Raw genomic sequence first — 18,628 nt, forward strand, 5'->3', positions numbered from 1 at the left:
GTACACCCCTTCAGGGTACATGGCAGGAATTCGATGATGATGATGATGAGTTCATCCAACCCAATAAAACTGAATATCAAAAATCCCACAATAAGACCAGCAGGTGATGACCTCCCTCAGCATATCTGGGCAGAGGGAATGTGGCGATTCCCTCTGCAAATAAGAATGAAGTCATGAATTAAGCAGCCAAGAAGTAAAGTAAATCCCCTCCCTCATCACACACAAGGTTGGAGTCTGCATTACGAGTCTCGTATATTTAACATTATTTCAGTACAAAATTCAAGTATATCACCTGTTTCAAACTGAAAAAAAAAAAAAAATAAAATAAAAAAAAATTGCTAAAGCTATTTCTAATCCATATTATTTGTAATAACATGATGATACATCATTTTGCCACCTGGATACAAAAATATGACTCAGTCTATCAAAACAACTTGTTATATCTCCACAAACCTAGCTTCTACGGATGAAAGTATTCTTAAGAAAGGTTGAAACCAGTCTGGGACATAACGCTTACCATAACATTACGTTTTCTGAAAAGAGAATGTTGTGGGGAAAAAAAAAAAAGTTTTTTTTTTTTTTTTCTCCACGATATTCTCTTTTCATTGTCACATGCGTGCTACATACAAGTGGCTCCTTTATGAAGATACTTTACGTGCACATTACGGATTGCTTATACGAAAGTAAAATATGGATAAAAGCAATAAAATAATTTTTTGTTAAGTATAAGAGGACCCCATTACCACACGAAAGGTTGACATTGTAGAGCAAGCAGATTGTTTATGCTTTTTATTTATTTATTTTTGAATTCTAGTACCACAGTCAGTTTTTTCACTAAGGAAAGTAAATTATACCTGCCAATAAATTGTCTCTTTTTTTTACAATACATGTCTGTAATGCATGAATCTGTTCATACACCGTAGGTAAATAGGGTAACAAAATTATTACAAAGGAAAATATTAGCTTATATATAATTTTTCATGCGGTGATCATGGTGATTTTTAGGAACAAATATAACCATGCTATATGAGAAATGACTGTATTCTTGTTTATTTACCTATGTATGAAGAAACAAAGATTCATACATGAAATATCTTCAACACCAGGCAACTTGTATATTGATTTCAAATCAAGTTGCTCTAATGCTTCAATAATGCAAAGCACACTCTCTTCTTGTGCATATATAATACAATGTATTATGGAAAAATTATACTCTATATCAGGGGTCGCCAAACTTCTTTGACCGTTGACCCCTTGAAGAGTTTGACTTTTTATTGACCCCCTCTATTTTACTATTATGTAATTATAATAGGACAAGCAAAAAAGACGCTTATGTGATTTTTTAGCTTGTTTATTTTATAGTTACAGTGTTTCTTGTATGTATAATATAGTATATATTATTATATTGGCTTAATGTGTCAAAGGGATACATTTTTGTTTTTGACGTCCTTCTTAACATTACATATTTGATAGGAGGGATAAATAATATATAAAATATAAAATTTAATTTAGATAACAAAATAACAATAATACAATCTTCCTATAAGTATATACAGGATGCACAAAACTACAGGCCTGCTCAACACTTCAAAATAGAGAAGTTTAGTTCGTGAATGAATAACGATTGAATTATAATATGCATGTTGATGAATTTTAGAGCATTAACGCTCACTTGTATGTCAATGCGCAAAAATGAGACTAGGGTCGAATACGTGTAAGTATAAGTAAATAAGCAACCACACACGTGTTGCAATCTCACTCCCGCTGCACCACCAGGTGGAAACCACCGACATCCGTTTATTGGTAAATACATCATTTTGGCCTACATGATGGGCCTTCATAACTGTTTTCATGACCTTGCTCCATCTTACAGGTCCTATTCACGTCACTGCTCCCACGATTCACTCTTAATTGTGTTGTCATTCAGGATGGAGGTAATCCAAGTTAACTGAATTAAATATTACCCGTACAATGATATCTTGACCCCTGAGCCCAAATCGACCCCTAACAATGTTATATAGACCCCTGGGGGTTGATATCAACCACTTTGGCGACCACTGCTCCATATAAACGTTTTCATATTCCAGCTTTAGACATCCGAACATATACTTGACTGTTATTATGAATTAGCAAAAGTTACTGCCAAGCTATCATAAACTAAATCATTACTTTATTTCTGACCTACAATAACTTTTGCAATGTAAAACATTGGGATGGAACACTGTGGAATGAAGAAATAATAAGCATGAGCAAGAGACAGAAGAGTGTGACTATATTCTTATATAGCACACAGGTGCACCCTACTGTGCTTTTGCTCTGGAGCTAACCACCAACAATGTTGTTAGTGCATATTTGCACTAGCTGGTCTCAAAAATTAATTGCTGATAAGCAAATTAGTGAATGGTGAAGTGTGTGCATGCATCTCACAAATGGTTGGGGAGTTCAGAATCACAAAGCAACTATGAGGCCAGTATATCATATCTGTAAATTGACTATGTTCTTCTAGTTGGACTGCTTATCAAAAAATGAACAACCCTGCCTTTTCTGCATTAAACTGTCTGACAGACAAGCCCACAGAAATGTTTTCTTCTCCCTCACATAATAACACAGACACTGCTGTACTGTCTTCCTTTATTCACAGAATAACATTAACAACAGAAAATGTAATTTTCAACTCTAATGTTAATGTGTATCAAAAATAGTTATAAAAAACAAAACAGGTGACAGTTTAATTATTTAGGCTGCATAATAACATCTCTAAAAGATAAAGATATAGATGAAAAAATAAAAACATTTCAGAAAATTGGAACAATTAAAATGACACTTAATAAAAAAACAAGACAAGAAACTCAACCAAAAATTTTAAAATAATGGCCACTCCCACTCTATTATATGGTTCAGAAACATGGACTCTTAAAAAGAAAGATGAAAGTAAAATACAAGCTGCAGAGATGAGATTTTTAAGAGCAATAAAAGAATTCACAACATTGGACCATATATAAAAAAAAGACATCAGAAAAGAACAAGATATTTATAACACAAATGAAAAGATCAAGGAATATAGAGAGAAATGGAAGATATTGGCTACCAAAAGAAGTGGACATATAGAGACCAAAGGTGGAGAAAGAGAAAGAAAGAGAGAAAAGGAGGGGAGGGAAGACCAGTGAAGACGGAACAGACAAATGTTTATTCCTTGAAGAGAAAAAGAATGTTAATGTGTAGTACATTTCCCTTCATTTCAGTACAGAAGTTGCAGTAACACATATACTAACAATGTGGTAACTTTAATGTAGAACATCCTGTGTGTGTTCTGCCAACTGTGAAAAGTAAAACAACAAGAAATTAATTTATTTTTTTTTAATTGCAATACAATTCTCTTACCTTTTCCCCCCTGAATTTTGCATTTCACATATTCATTTCCATGATTGCAATAACCTAAACAAGATCAACATTACATAAATATATTTTTAAAATGTCATTAACATTTATGCTGCCACTCTTTGACCAGTTATTTCTAATTGACACAAAGTTCGAGCTGCTAATTTGCGGGCCCTTGTAGTCTGCATGCTGCTCACTGCTAAAACTAATTCATGAGTAAAAAGTTCTGGTGTGCTTTTAATGAGCTGTGCTACTAAACCAAGAGGCATAAACTGTAAAACAATGTGGGCCTGATCCTTAGCACAAAGTACAACTTGTTCAAGAAAAAGAATAGGAAACAATGAACGCTGACTTACAGTGGAATCTGAGGCAATTACCATGAGAATCCTCATAATATCAGCTATAGCTTTATTAATAGGATCAGCTACAGCAGTCCTAAGATGTTCTTCACTATTTGACTGTAATGCAAATGGAGTATCTTCCAAGAGCTCTACATCATTTACACCACGTCGCATCTTACTTGAACGGGGACGATCCACAGATTCAAAGAGGTCATCCATCTCAATCTCTTGTCGAGGCCTTTTCCTTCCTACTCGTTTTGATCCTCCAGCTGATGCACATTGTCTCACCTGTAAAGCTGCATAAGTTGTCATTACCACTAATCGAGCAAGTGCAGATCCGCGAGGTTCAATGAGCATTTCTTGTCGAGTTTCACTATACAAATAACCTGGCAGCACATGTAACAATAAAGCCAGTGCACATTGTTCAATATCTAAGTGAAAAAGTCCAAACACTAAATCAACAGCACGATGCAAATCTTCTAAATGTTCAAAACGTAGCATATAACGGACTAGAGTATCACAAAACCACTGTGCACCACCAACACCGATTAACGTATCTAAACTATGGATAGTTTTCAGGTCTAACCAACCTCGACTATGTGCAGTTGTATAAATACCATCCATGATTTCCCACAGTGGTGTACGAACTGTTAAACCATGATGAATCACAGGAACCCCTTTTGTTTTTGTTTGAGTGGGAGGATGCAGATCATACATCATTTTCTTTATTATACTTGCCATGATAGTTGATCGTTCTTTATAATAATGATGTCCATGGTCTTGAGATTGCTGCTGAGGTGTTTGTCTTCCACTTCCTGAGGTGGAAGTTGTATTTCCCAAAGAATCACTGCTATTAGAATCAACAGATAAAGGAGTCATAAACTGTTGCAGCATATTCATAGGTTTTAGCCTCTCTTCATGATGAAGAACATTAATATAATTGCACAGCCAAGCAGAAATGCAAACTGGTAAACAACACATACGGCTCTTAACATGATCAAGGATCATCTTTACATTATCTGTTGAAACAGCACCATACTCCCATGCAATTAAAATCTCTTTAATTGCTGATGGCGCATTAATACACATATCATGCCATTTAATAACATTTGCTTTGAAATCACACTCAGCACTAGTAAACTGAGCAAGCAGAACATCAACTTTTGAAGAATCACACCTGGCAAGCATCATATCAGGACATTTATACCTTCCTCCTTCAGCCAAACATTCAGAAACCCACGTTGCAAAAAATGAGTCTTTTGTTTCTGAATTAGCTGTTACTACTTCAATGCCATAATGCTGAGCAATATGACATAACATAAGAAATGTAATGTCAAACAAAAAAGATCTTGTTTGGGATACTTTCCCTCCATCACCAGGTATCTGTTTATTATATTCATTAAATTTTATCAATTTTGTTGCGAAACTATGTAATCTGCCAGTAGCTGCAGCAGCTGATAAAATAAGTTCAAAATTCTTTCCAGGTATCATGTGACAGAGTATTCCTAACAGAGCATCTTGAATTTTTGCATAGTCTGAATCCAGAGATTTTAAAATGCTAATTACAGTTGATTCTGCTCTCAAAATCACATTTGCACCAGCCTGTGCACTTTGTTGTTCTGGACGAGGCAAGTTCTGTTTCTGAGATTCGTTCTGCTTTCTAGAAAGAAGATTTCTTGCCTGTGCTTCACTAATAAGTTCTACTTTACGAAGTTCGCTTAAAAAATACTGTAAACAATCACAATTGCTTTTTGTATCTGTAAGATCTAAAAGTGGCATAAAATTTAAGAGTTTTTCAAGACCTTGTTCCAAATCAGTACATTCTTCAGCAGTTTCTCGAGCTGCATCTCTTCTTTGCATACTTTGTACTTTCAAAATCACTTGAGGAACTTTTAAAAATGTAAATGCAGCCCACTTCAAATCTTCTGTACTACCTGATGCATCAACTAAACCCATAAAACATGCTCTAACTATTTCACAGTAAAGCTCAGGCAAAGATAAATTCTGCAATTTTTGAAGAAGTAAAAGCTGATCAACAAATGCTTGAACATCACTTGCAGGATTTAAAATGGCATCAATGGCTATCATTGCATTCAGACTACATGCAAGACTTTGTTGTTGTGGAAAAGTATTAAAAATAGAAGTGGGCAATACAGATGGCATGTTTTCTATGGATTTAACAAGTTTTAGAGCAGTTTCTATAATATCTTTAGGAATATTTTGTGTTTGGCTTATCTTAGATTCCAGATCTTGGTGCTTCTGTAGTAGCTGGGCATACATACTTTGGTCTTCGTATTGTCCAACATACAGAAGAGCTTTGATAAAAGTTGAATTATTAAAATATGATAAAGTATCACAAGCCTTTTCCATAATAGATACATGTTCTGGACTTTGCTTAAGTTCAACCAATTTAGTAATTGAGTGAAAAACACACAAATAGAGCCAGTGTGTAACACTTACTACAGCTTTACACAATGCTATGCATTCTTCTTCATTCCCATAGCAACCAACTTTTGGCTGAATATTCTTTAACAAGTCTAACAAACTTAAAATACAGTGTGGTTTATAAAAACTTTGATAACGCCCAATGCTTGACAGAACAGCACCATAAGAAACAACATGAGAGCTTAATGAATGGGTCAAATAAGAAAGAAACAAGTGATTAGGACCTGGTCCTACCAAAGCTTGCTGAAGGATACAATCTGCTAAGTCATATACATCACCACTTACCCCTCGAGGCAAAACATTTTTTATATTTATTCCCCATTGCACATCTGACCAGCGTTCTCTCCAAGCTAGAAGCAACAGAGACTTAATGCTACTTGTTTTGCTTGTACTCGTGTCCATGATGAACTGCAGAAAGGAAAGAAGAAAGAATTAAGAAATTATGTTCACTTTCACATTGGTGCTTTTTGGTCTTCTTTGGTGACTGCTCTGGAACAAAATATACAACAGGTAAATGCTGGAACCCCTATTTTCAGCTCTTGTTTAAACTTGTTAGAACAATGATAAAAATTTCAAACCTTCATTTAAAATTAAGAAATTTTAAAATATCAGTTATCTACTAACTAATGCAATCTGAAAACTACAATTTAAGGTGCACTAATATAAAATGTACTGCATTTCATAAAATCCATGAAAAAGAATTTATAGTTTCATTAGTTTTCAGATTACAGTAATAAGCTTTCATAAGGAAATAATGGTAAACTAACCAGTGATTTTATAACTTAAATTATCTTTTAGGTGCTTCTAATTCCCCCCCCCCTAAAAAATGCTACCCAAATAAATTATATAAGCAGTTAATTAACAGCATTTTTTAAGTTTACATAGTTAAAAGCTCTACAGCATAATCAATCCAATATTTTAGCTGTGTAGATTTTTTAGGTATAACTTGCTAGCAATCATTTTTAGATAAATGAATTAAAAGACCATGGAAAAATGTACTTTTGACAGAGTATAGCTCAGAAATCTAGATACCATGATAATTCTCTACTTGGAGGAAATGCCACTAGACCTCTAAGTGGCAGATTTTTTCTTTGCCCAGTGAAATACCACCACCCTACTTACGAAGGTGTAAAAATGGCTACTGCCATGTTTCGTTTTCAGGGAAAGGTCTTCTGTCATCCCCTTTCTTCTCACATGGAATGCAGTGATCTTGCTAAATATGCTTAACACACTGTTATTAATGAATTAGGATGCCAGTACCTCCTCCATTTGAGAGTACAGCAACAATGCAATTGATACAGGCTGGCCACTAGATGAAGAGTGAAATTTTGGGGTGAAAAGATTAGCAGCAGTATACCACATTGGTGGAACTGTACTCCAAGAGATTGATGAGGCCAGGGACTTGGGAGTGTTGGTGGATAGGGAGATGAAGTTTAGGGGGCACATTGCAAAAGTAGCTAAATCAGCTCATCAACTCACTTGGTTGTTGAAAAATACCTTGACGAGCAGAGACAAGCAAGTTATTGCACCTCTGTACCGAGCCTTGATAAGACCTCATCTCGACTACTGTGCCCAGATTTGGTCACCTCGGTTCCTTCTTGATGGGGAGGAGGTGGAGAGGATCCAGAGGCGAGTGACTAAGATGATAACGGGTCTATGGAATGAACCATATGAGAACAGGTTGAAGATTTGCTGGTTGCAGAAACTAGTTGATAGGCAGAAAAGGGGAGATATGATTGAGACATTCAAATTGCTAAAGGGATTCTATAGGATTAATTCAGAGGATATTTTTGAGATCAGGACTGGTAGTGGGAGAACTAGGGGACACCTATGGAAGCTGGACAAGAGTGTGGTTAGCAGGGGTGTTAGAGCTGGGTTCTTTACTTTAAGAGTGGTAAATGAGTGGAATAAGCTGCCAGAGTCTGTTGTGGGTGCTATGATGGTGAACGAGTTCAAGGCAAGGTATGATAGATACTGTGAGAATGTAATCGCATAGTTGTGTGGACATGATGTTTAGGGCCTCCTCGATGAGTCTAAGGACTCCTGGAGTCGCCCGAATAATAATAATAATAAAAAGGCTTCACAACCAGTTGAGAAAAATTCTGCTACTGCTTACACTGCCAAGTCAAGATGGGAGGGAGTCTTGCATATAGCAGTGCACTTGAAGTACTGCTAAGGTCATACTTAGATTGGAATCTAGGCACCTGTGTTGGGATTATGTGCACAAGTTCCCTCACCTCAGCTGAATGCCCATATTCTAAGTTTCTTGCACCAAATGTAACATGAATGATAACCACAAATTCTCAGTTCACTGTGGATGTAAAAAATCTCCCATAAAAAACAACAAAAAATATATCTAAAAAAGTTAAAATAACACCAAATTTCATCCAATAAAAAAATTAAAAAAAAAAAAAACAACTTTCATATCCATTTCAATATCTGAGACATCAACATTAATAGCAATGATATATGCTACTATTTACAGGCATCAATACCCAATATAGTATTCCTAAATGAACCTCAATTGGCATCCTCCACAAGTGCAATCCACCTCAACTATTCAACTACATATTCTTATTATATGGGAATCTCCAAGGAGATTACTGCATACTGATTACTCCAATCTGCATACCTTGGGTATGCAGTCAGATACTGACTCTCTCAAATAATCAATGACCACTTCCCATACACTACAAACATTCTTTCCTTCTAGCTTCTCGAGCCATGGTACTGCTCCAAAATGCCTCCTAAGCCTGTCATAATTACAAGCTTTATAGTTTAACATAAACTCTTTCTTGACAGAGAATTCCACGTTTAGTAACTTCCCAGAACAAGACTTCATAGTTGCATCCCAAATGGAGGTGATGGATAAATCTTCTGATGCTATTACCTGATCCAGCACTCTCAAACTCCTGGTCCCCTATACAATACATTGTTTCAGGTAAGTATCCTTTAGTAACTGTATAAATTCCACTTCCATCTTGCCATGCCTCTTTCCTTCCTTCCTTCAATCTATGTCCTCATTGTTGAAGTGGAATATAATAATTGCACAGCCTACCTATACTCATTGTGCTAATCTGCTGATGCATGACATCTAAGGCTTCCTGTGGACCGCCTCCCATTCTTTTTTTTATTAAAAAGCAATTTGCTTTTTTTCAAAAAAAAAAAAAGAGGGGGGATTATAAAACAAGCCTGCTGTCAAAAAATATTTTAGTCATAATAAAAGTTAATTTATGATACAACATTGCTCGCAGAGGGTAATTACACACGGCATCATCTGTAACACACTACTTTTATGTGACTGTGTATATTCTCTGGCCGATATGTGTTTCCATAGACTTAAGAGATTCAGGTTTCAGGGAAGAAAAACCATGCTACATTCGTACAGGACAGGCTAACTCACTTTAAACTCAGAAGGCCCATTTTAAAGATTAATCTCGTCAATTAAAATGAAATGGAAATGAAACTAGGGAGTTTTCTCGAGCGAGTTCCACATCGCTTTTTCAACTACATTACGAAGGCGCTTAATATAAACAGACAAAACGAATTAACTACTTTACGTTTTCAGCATATACCTGTAAGGAACACTAACAAATCAAAGATGTTATGGACTGATAAAGAATTTACTGTTTTAAGAAGAAAACATGGCAAAATCTGAGTGGTGGTTTACTTTAGCTAGAATAAACTATAATGGCGGCTAAAAGTTATTCTGACCATGTGTCAAGATTCTGTCTTACTATTGGTCTCTTTGAACCGCGGGAATAGAGATTCCAGAAGTAAACTGCAGACACTGGAATAATATGGAAGGAACAGCACAAGAAAAAGAAATTCCCCCCCGAAAATAAACATTTATTAAAGTTCCATAGAGAGAAAAAAAATCTGCCGTAACGATAAATAAAATACAACAAAAATATTCAGAGTATTTGAACAATTCAAACGGAAAATAGAGGAAACATTTTATGCATTTAGAATATATATTTTGTGTATTGATTACATATAAAACACCCATCTACCCTTGTCTTCCACCTCAGAAATCTGATCACCCTTGCCCTTCACATCAAAAAACACCCACCCTGCCTACCAATTGAAACACACACCCATGGGATAATTTTGATATGTTGCTTAGCATCCGCTTGTTTTTATAAGCGAATGTTTTTTTTCTATTTTGTGGGTTTATTTTCGTTGCTTTCATTTTTAATTATGTTGAGTTTCGTTTAAAGTGATTTTTTTTTTTTTTTTGCTGGTTTGCTTCCGTCTTTGAAATCGAATATTTTAAAACTGGTTTTAGTTTTGAAAATGCATAAACATTCAAAAAATTACAACTACATTCGTCACTTTTTGTTTCATTCAGTAAACTTCCAAAGTAATTACTTTGAAATATTACTACGTGAAACAAGAAGTGAGCAAATAGTAGAAAATAGTCAAGAGGAATGAATTAGAAGTACAAATCAAACTTCACGTAAAAAAGCCATAAAAGATGAACTATGGAAAGGCAGCTGAAGTAGATGATATCTGACTACAAATGCTCATATATTACTATTCTCTGAAATCTCATTCACACTAGATACACTCACCACTTCAAAGGGCAAACTGTTCCACTCTTTCATTGCAATGTGTAAGAAAAAAAAAATCTAGCACTCTAGAGTCAGAAGCAATGAACCACTCTTCCCGCATATTCTCCACTGTATCTTTACACCTATTTCCTAATCACAAATGAAACTTGCAATGCAAAGATAGTGCTATGATGATTAAAATAACACTACCCTAAAAAGCCAATTTGACCCTTAAGCATCCCAAACAATATGTAGGGGGTGCTTAAGGGTCAAAACTATATAACTCAGAGGAGGCCTCCACATCATTTTAAAGGAATGCAGAAAACTGACTAGGGCTTCTGACCTGGTTGTTTAATACCAATAATAATGTCCAATCCACACCTTCTCAAAGTACACCCTGTTAGGTATCTACCTGGATACTGAATGAATGATAATGGGGTCACAATTTGGGATTTAGCTGACTAAATTATATTTTATTTGCTTAAACCAAATATGGTACAACATGACAGAATTTCATGCCATGTGGCATAGCCTGGTTAAAAAAGGCCCCTATTGTTTTTGCCAGGGGAACCAAGACAAACGGCAAAAATTCAGCTACTGGAACAACTCCTGAAAGACATCCCAACTCAACATCATCAGAGTTCAAGATTGGTACTATCAACATAAGAAGCCTGAATGGCAAAGAAATGGAGCTGGCTGGGGAACTGGATAAGTACCAAATGGATATAATAGGGGCAGCTGAAACAAAAAAGACAAAAACTGGTGGGATCTTTCTAGGCAATAAATACAAAATGTTATATTAAGGAATAACAATCAGAGAAAAGGAGCTGCTATAGTATTCAACACTAAATATAAGGTTAATCTTGAATGGCAGGCAATATGAAGTGGGGTGATGTGGGCAAATATCAGAATGGGAAACTGGACAATGAGACTTGTTTGTGCCTATTGACCCACAGAACGACTACTAAGATAGAAGTGGAGGAATTGTTTGAGGCTTTAGAATCATCGTGAATCATCTTCTAGGCTGGTACGGCCATGTTTAAACTGAGCAGCCCATTTCTTAATTGTCGAAAACAAAGGAGAAGAAAGCAACTAGCACAATTAAAAAGGAAAAGATGGTCCTAGGTGATCTAAATAGCAGAGTAGGAAATGATTGTCAGACATACAAAAATATTTTGGGAAAATTTGGAGAAAAGAGCAAAGGTAATAATAATGGCAAATACCTGTTAGATTTCTGCTCAGGACATGGGCTGGTTATTACTAACACAATGTTCCAACATAAAAAATGCGCATAAATTCACATGGAGAGAAGAGACAAAGAATAAGAAAAGTCTCATTGACTATGTTATTGTTGACAGGGATCAGAATAATATTCCCCGGTTATTGTTTTACCCTTTTCAAGATATTTAATAAACAAGATACCTTTAGCATCATACAACACCGATGTCATAACCTTGTCTTCTTTGGCACTGAACAACGGCTTCTGTCCACTGTTTTGACTGCTGTTTGGATTCTGGTGTGTACTGGTGAATCCAAGTCTCATCCATAGTAATAAATCGACACACAACATCGGTTTTATTCTTGTTAAAATATTCCAAGCACTGTTCAGCGATTTTCATGCGGGAGCATTTATGATCAGCGTGACACCCATCTTGCGCAAAGCTTTTCATTTGCAATTCTTCATGCAAAATATATCCTACACATTCTTCTGAAATGCCTATAGTCTCAGCAATTTCACACACTTCAATTTGCTGGTCATCCAATACCATATCATGCACTGATCAATGATTTCTGGTGTTGTCCAAAAAGTGTAACAACACTTTTTGGACATCCTTCACATGACTCATCTTCTAGGCTGGTATGGCCATGTTTAAATTGGGCAGCCCATTTCTTAATTGTAGAAAACAAAGGAGAAGAGCACCCATCAACTCTTATGAATTTTGAATGAATTTCTTTTGGTGTTAAACCTTATTTTACAAAGAATTTTATAACCACACGATACTAAATTTTATTCATTTCAAGGAATATATAGACAACACTTTGGCTTCCGATAGCTGTATAAAAAAACTACTTGATAGAATGACTTGCAATTTCACATGGATGCTTATGACAGATGTTCCAAAAACATTCTTGCCAATAGTGTTGTCATTTATGGTCGAGAACTTTCCAGAGAATTGAAAACTTTCCAGACCACCCACGTATTCTGGAGGCTGTTGAAAAATCTCAGAAATGGAGGAAAGAGTGCTGTAAAAGGAATTACAGATGATAAAGGTGACATGAAAACTGAAGAAAAAGATATCCTTGATGTATGGGGCAATTAATTCGAATAATTGCTAAAAGAAACAAGCAGTGACAGCAGTGGTAAAAAACACTCAACAGACATGCAATCAGGAATACATGTCTATACTTGAAGTAGAAAAAACCATCAAAAGCCTGAAATGTGGAAAGGCAGCAGGAGTATATGATATTCAACCAGAAATGTTCAAGCATGGAGGTATAAAAGACTTGCAGTGGTTGCATTGCATAGTTCAGAAGGCCTGGACAGAGGGGCGAATTTCAGATGATTGGAGTAGAGCTCTCATAATACCCATATACAAAAAGGGAAATAAAACTCAATGTGAGAATTACAGGGTATTTCCCTGATTAGTGTTCATGGTAAGATTTATGCAAGTATACTTGAGAAACAGTTGAGAAGGATTGTAGAAAGGAAGCCTGGTGAAGAACAAGGCCAAATAGAGGCTGCCAGGATCAGATTTTCACTTTACGACAAATAGTTGAGAAATCATGGGAATATAACAAAGATCTGTATTAAAGTTTTGTAGAACCTGCAAAGGGCATATGACAAAGTGCCAAAAGAAAAGCTACTCAAAATGCTACAGTTATATGGTGTCAGTGGGGCATCATATCATGCAATATTTAGTCTTTATTTGAGTTGTAAGTCAGCAGTTAAGTGAAGGAAGTACAGCAAGATAGTCTGATATTAAATCACCAAGGATGTACATTATCCCCTCTGTTATTCATTATCTATATGGATCACATTATGAAGGAAAGCAGTATTAAACCTAATATCAAAATTGGAAATGTTAATCTTAGCTCTTTACTTTATGCAGATGATGTTATACTTTTAAATAAATCCAGTACTAGTCTGCAATAGCAAGACAAAGCCAATGAAAATAGGCAGAAGCATTGAAAATATCAACTGCATTGTGAATAGAGAACCTATAGAACAAGTAAAACATTTCAGCTACTTAGGCATGATTTTTAGTGAAGATGGTAAATTAAACATGGAAATAGACAGCAGAATCAACAAAGCTGGTATGGTAGGAAGTCAACTGAATAAATTTATATGGAATAAGAGCGAAATTAGTCAAAACACTAAATTAGCTGTATACAAGACAGTGTTCAAGCCAATTTTGGCTTATGGATCTGAGAGCTGGGTTATAAATAAAACACTTGACCAAAGACTAGAGACCGCAGCTATGAGAGTCTTGATAAAGATTAGGTATGTGAATAGATGGCATCAATGATATCATAGTAATAATGAGGATATTAGGAAAGAACTTGATATTGTCAGCACCCAGGACTGTGTTAGCAGAGCTAATCTGTGTTAGCAGAGGTCACTTAAACAGAATGGGAGAAGAAAGATTAGCAAAACAAGTGTTCTCTGCCAGGTTGGCATGAAAAAGATCCAGAGGAAGACCAAGATATAGATGGATTGATACAGTAAAAATTGCCTTAGAAGACAGAAACAAGATCTGATAATGTTGGAATCTTGACAGATAGCAGATTTGGAGGAAAATTGTTGATAGGAAGTTTTTAATGATGTAAGTGCTTCATGTAGTACTATCATAATATCCTGTACACTCCTTCAAGGTACATGTCAGGAATCTGATGATGATGACAATATATAAAACATACCAAAAATCCCTAAAAACAGTTCTCCCAACATTTGTGGCATAAATGCCAATGTAAATAATTTATGTCACTTACCTAGAACTTCTTTTCTTGACAAAAACCCAAATTGCAGCAATGACCACCAAAGTCTACTTTCAATGTCCAAATTACACACTGCACAATTCAGGTGGCATAGGTCCCTAAGAGAGCCTGGACACTGCTTACCAGAAAATACCAAATTTAGAATCCTGCTTTTCACTATCTGGCTTAAGGCTTCCTTAAGATCTTTCCTGATGCATGACTTTCTCCAATCCAGCTATCCAAAGTAAAATGTTATTTCTCAAGTGCAGCTTTCTACAATCATGCTATCCCTGAAGCCATCATCCTATGTTCTATGGAAGAGCCTTCTGTATGAAGTGTTCCCCAACTATGACTTGCAGCTTGTCAAGAATGTCAATAATTTCTTTCCCAATCATTTCCCACACCTTACATATGGCACTGGTGTGTTATAGATTCTTCCACTTCTCATGTGCAGGACTGTCAAAAAGACAAAACAAAGCCCCATGGCACTCCTACATTGACAAAATCTGAAGAGAAGAAGCCATCCATCAACATGCAACAATTAACCAGAAAGAAAACTGCCCATCCAATAAGTGGAAGTTAAACCAAAGAATGGCTGTTGGTTGAGTAGGCATTGATGTCAGATCCTCTCAAATACTCTGAAATGTCAAAAGCTACTGCACACAATTTTTTTCCAAGTCTTCTATGACATATGTGGAAGTCCTGACCTCTTCAGTCATCCATTTTACACCTAGATTCTTTAACCTTATCTTTAAAATCTTTTCAGACTTTGGATCTACCAGATGGTTTCTGAATAGGGCTCAAGCAGAATGGATCTCTCTCCCATCCAATTCCTCATTCCATGACACAGCTGTAAGCAGTTTCCTGAGTTTATCATAATCAACAGCTTTATAATTCCATGTAATCCCTTGCTCACCAAAGTCCACATATGCTGGACCACAACCATCACCCAAGTGATCACTTCCACCAACTGGAGGAAGATTTGACATCTCATTTAAAATATCTTCTGATACAATGATTAAATCCAAGGTTCTTGATCCTCTGGTACATATTGTATAAGGTAGCTGTCTCTCAAAAACTTCATTCTCTTTGCTTCCAGATGTAGGCTCTTCATTCTAATCTATATTACCATAATTAAACAGACATCATCTACATTGTTTAAGGAAATTAACAATGCAGACAGGATAATATCGAATAATGTAATTGTAAATGAGGTGTCAAATCATCCACCAATTGGTGAGTGACCATGAGGCAATTACCTGGGTGGTTGCCAGCAGTGCGAGAACCTCTGTGAGAAAAGGGTATATGTGGAACTACAAGGGGGGTGATTATGAAGAGCTCAGGAGACAGCTTGCGGGTGTAGTGTGGAATGGGGAGTTAGCTGGAAAAGAGATCAATGCAGCTTGGGGGATTTTCAAAAATTGTTTAGTAGATGCAATGTCTAAATGTATTCCAAGTATTCAGTCATCCATTTAAGCAGTTTCCTGAGTAAGAAGGTTAAATAAGGTGGGTGTGAGATGGATGAATAAAGAGATTAAGCATGCGATACAGAGAAAAAGGGCATTGTGGAGGCAGCATAAGAGAAGTGGATATAACCAATTCCAAGATCTACAAAGACCAAGCAAGGAGGGTGACTTGGTTGGTGAGGGTAGCTAAAGAGAGGTATGAACAGCAGTTGGCTGATGAAGCCAAAAAGAATCCTAAGGAGTTCTTTCGAGATGTAGCCAGCAAAAGAAAGAATAATTATGGAAGGATGACATTGATTGGAGAAAATGGTATAAAGACAGCTGATGCAGAATGTGTGGTGGAGATACTTAATGAGCAGTTCATAAAGATCTTTCAATCTTGTGAATGTGACTTCATGGAGAGATTGAGAGCAGTTGATGATGGGGAGGAGAGACTGACTGTATGTGAGCAAGAGGTGTATGGGGGAGTTAAGTAAACTAGACGTTAATAAGGCTGTGGTACTTGATAATATATCACCACGTATTCTGAAAGAATGTGCAGGGAGTTGACATCTGCCTTGACATATTTTTTTAATATGAGTCTTGCACTCGGTCAATTTCCTAAGGAGTGGAAGGAAGGCAAGATTGTGCCACTTCATAAAGGAGGTGATCGAACTCAAGCATCAACCTATAGGCCTATTTCTGTGTCAGGTATTGTGGTTAAGTTGTTGGAGAAGCTTGTGAGAACTAGGATCCAGAGTTGGGTTGATAACAATGGTATTATTTTTGATGGACAGCATGGATTTACTAAAGGGAGGTCATGTTTTAGTAATCTACTTACTTATTACAATAAAGTGACTGCTTCCTTGGACAGAGGAAAAGGATACACAGTAATATACTTGGATTTCGCAAAGGCTTTTGATAGGTTGACAGTCAAACTAGAGCAGATGGGGTTGGATATTAGATTGGTGCATTGGATTGGAGACTGGCCCTCTCATAGGTATCAACAAATTGTGTATGGGGGAGTGATATCCAGGAAAAGAAAAGTCACTAGTGGAGTGCCTCAGGGGTCTGTTTTAGGTCCATTGCTGTTTAACTTGTATATTAATGATATAGGTGAAGATTTGGCTGGAGATATTCAGTTGTTTGCAGATAATGCAAAGTTGGGACGAACCATGAAGTGTAGTGAAGATGTTGCGGACTTACAGGAAGACTTGAATAGTGATTGGGCACGGAAATGGGGATGCGAGTTCAATGTTGCAAAATGTAAGGTTTTAAAATTTTTTGAAAAACAAAGATGGGATGCAGAATTTATGCTTAGTGAGAATATATTGTTGGAGGTAGAGGAAATAAGAGATCTGGGGTGATAGTGGATAAGGATCTATCCACTATCACCAATTTAGGGGACACATCGCCAAAATTGTGAAGAAAACACAATGGCTTCTGGGAATGATGCAGAGGACACTGACGTGTAGAAGTAGGGAGATTCTTGTTCCGTTGTATAAGGCTTTGATTAGGCCACACATGGACTATTGTGCCCAGATTTGGTCACCGGGTTTTCAGAAGGATGAAGAGATGTTGGAAAGGATCTAAAGGAGACTGACTAAGGTAGTTTCTGACCTCTGGAATGTCGAGTATGAGGAAAGATTGAGAAGATGTAATTTGCAAAGTCTGGTGGACAGGAGGAAGAGGGGAGATATGACAGAGACCTACAGTTGGTAAGGGGTTGTTATAGGATCAATGTTGGAGAAGTTTTACAGAGAATAGTGGGAGATCAGGGGAGAACCAGAGGTCATCCCTGGAAACTGTATAAAGAGGATGTGAGTAGGGGAGTGAGAGACACTTGAATGATTGGAATGCCTTGCCTGAGAATGTGGTGTCTGCAAAGAGTTTGAATGTGTTTAAAACATTGTATGATGAGTTGTGTGTGTGATAAAAGGACCTCCCAGATGAGTCTTTGATTCCAAGAGGTTTTGGGGTGGTAATAATAATAATAATAATAACTAAAAATATTTAATATTACTTCCTATATTTTGCCGGAGTTAAATAGGCATCTTCGGGGATTAATACACTGGTATTAAACATATGTACACAGGAACACTTCAGTAACAAAGATGGAACAGGAGACATACAGGAAAATCTGAAGTCCTATAATTACACCATCTATTAGCTTTGGTTGGGTGTTCATGACTGTTGGGCTGACTGTCTGCCGATGAGGGTTTTCTGTATGAGAGGCAGTTTGATACAGCCATATTTGTTTAGGTTGGGATAGTTGGTAAGAGCTGCAGCAGATTCGAGAAAAAGTCTCTCAAACTGAAATTTGCTTTGGTGAAGTAAGGTGGCTTTTATCCACCAGATCCTAACTAAATATTTCACCTCTATCTCACACCATAATGCCTCAAAACCACTACTACTATTTGCCCTTTGCATCTCCACCTTGAATGGGTGTAACTACTTTGCTACCATCCATCAACAGCATTCCTCCTCCTTT

General features: G+C 36.5%; 1 protein-coding gene across 4 annotated transcripts in view; it reads right to left on the bottom strand.

Moving 5' to 3' along the window:
* Positions 1–2,726: 2,726 nt before the first annotated feature.
* The window catches only part of MED24 (mediator complex subunit 24), an 80,006-nt gene continuing 64,104 nt past the window's right edge, over positions 2,727–18,628 (bottom strand). For 2 of the 4 annotated variants that reach the window (XM_090396950.1, XM_090396949.1), the window contains exon 2: positions 2,727–6,653. In XM_090396950.1, coding sequence (XP_090253076.1) covers positions 3,486–6,566 — 3,081 coding nt within the window. In that variant the 5' untranslated portion in view covers positions 6,567–6,653 and the 3' untranslated portion in view covers positions 2,727–3,485. Of the gene's footprint in view, positions 6,654–9,739; positions 9,830–18,628 lie in introns of those variants that run through there. The other 2 variants (XM_090396951.1, XM_090396952.1) reach the window with 2 other exon arrangements.

This window comes from Typopeltis vanoorti, chromosome 8 (assembly GCF_054136105.1).
Source record: "Typopeltis vanoorti isolate ZY-2024b chromosome 8, IOZ_Tvanoo_1.0, whole genome shotgun sequence".
Classification (NCBI taxonomy): Eukaryota; Metazoa; Arthropoda; class Arachnida; order Uropygi; family Thelyphonidae; genus Typopeltis; species Typopeltis vanoorti.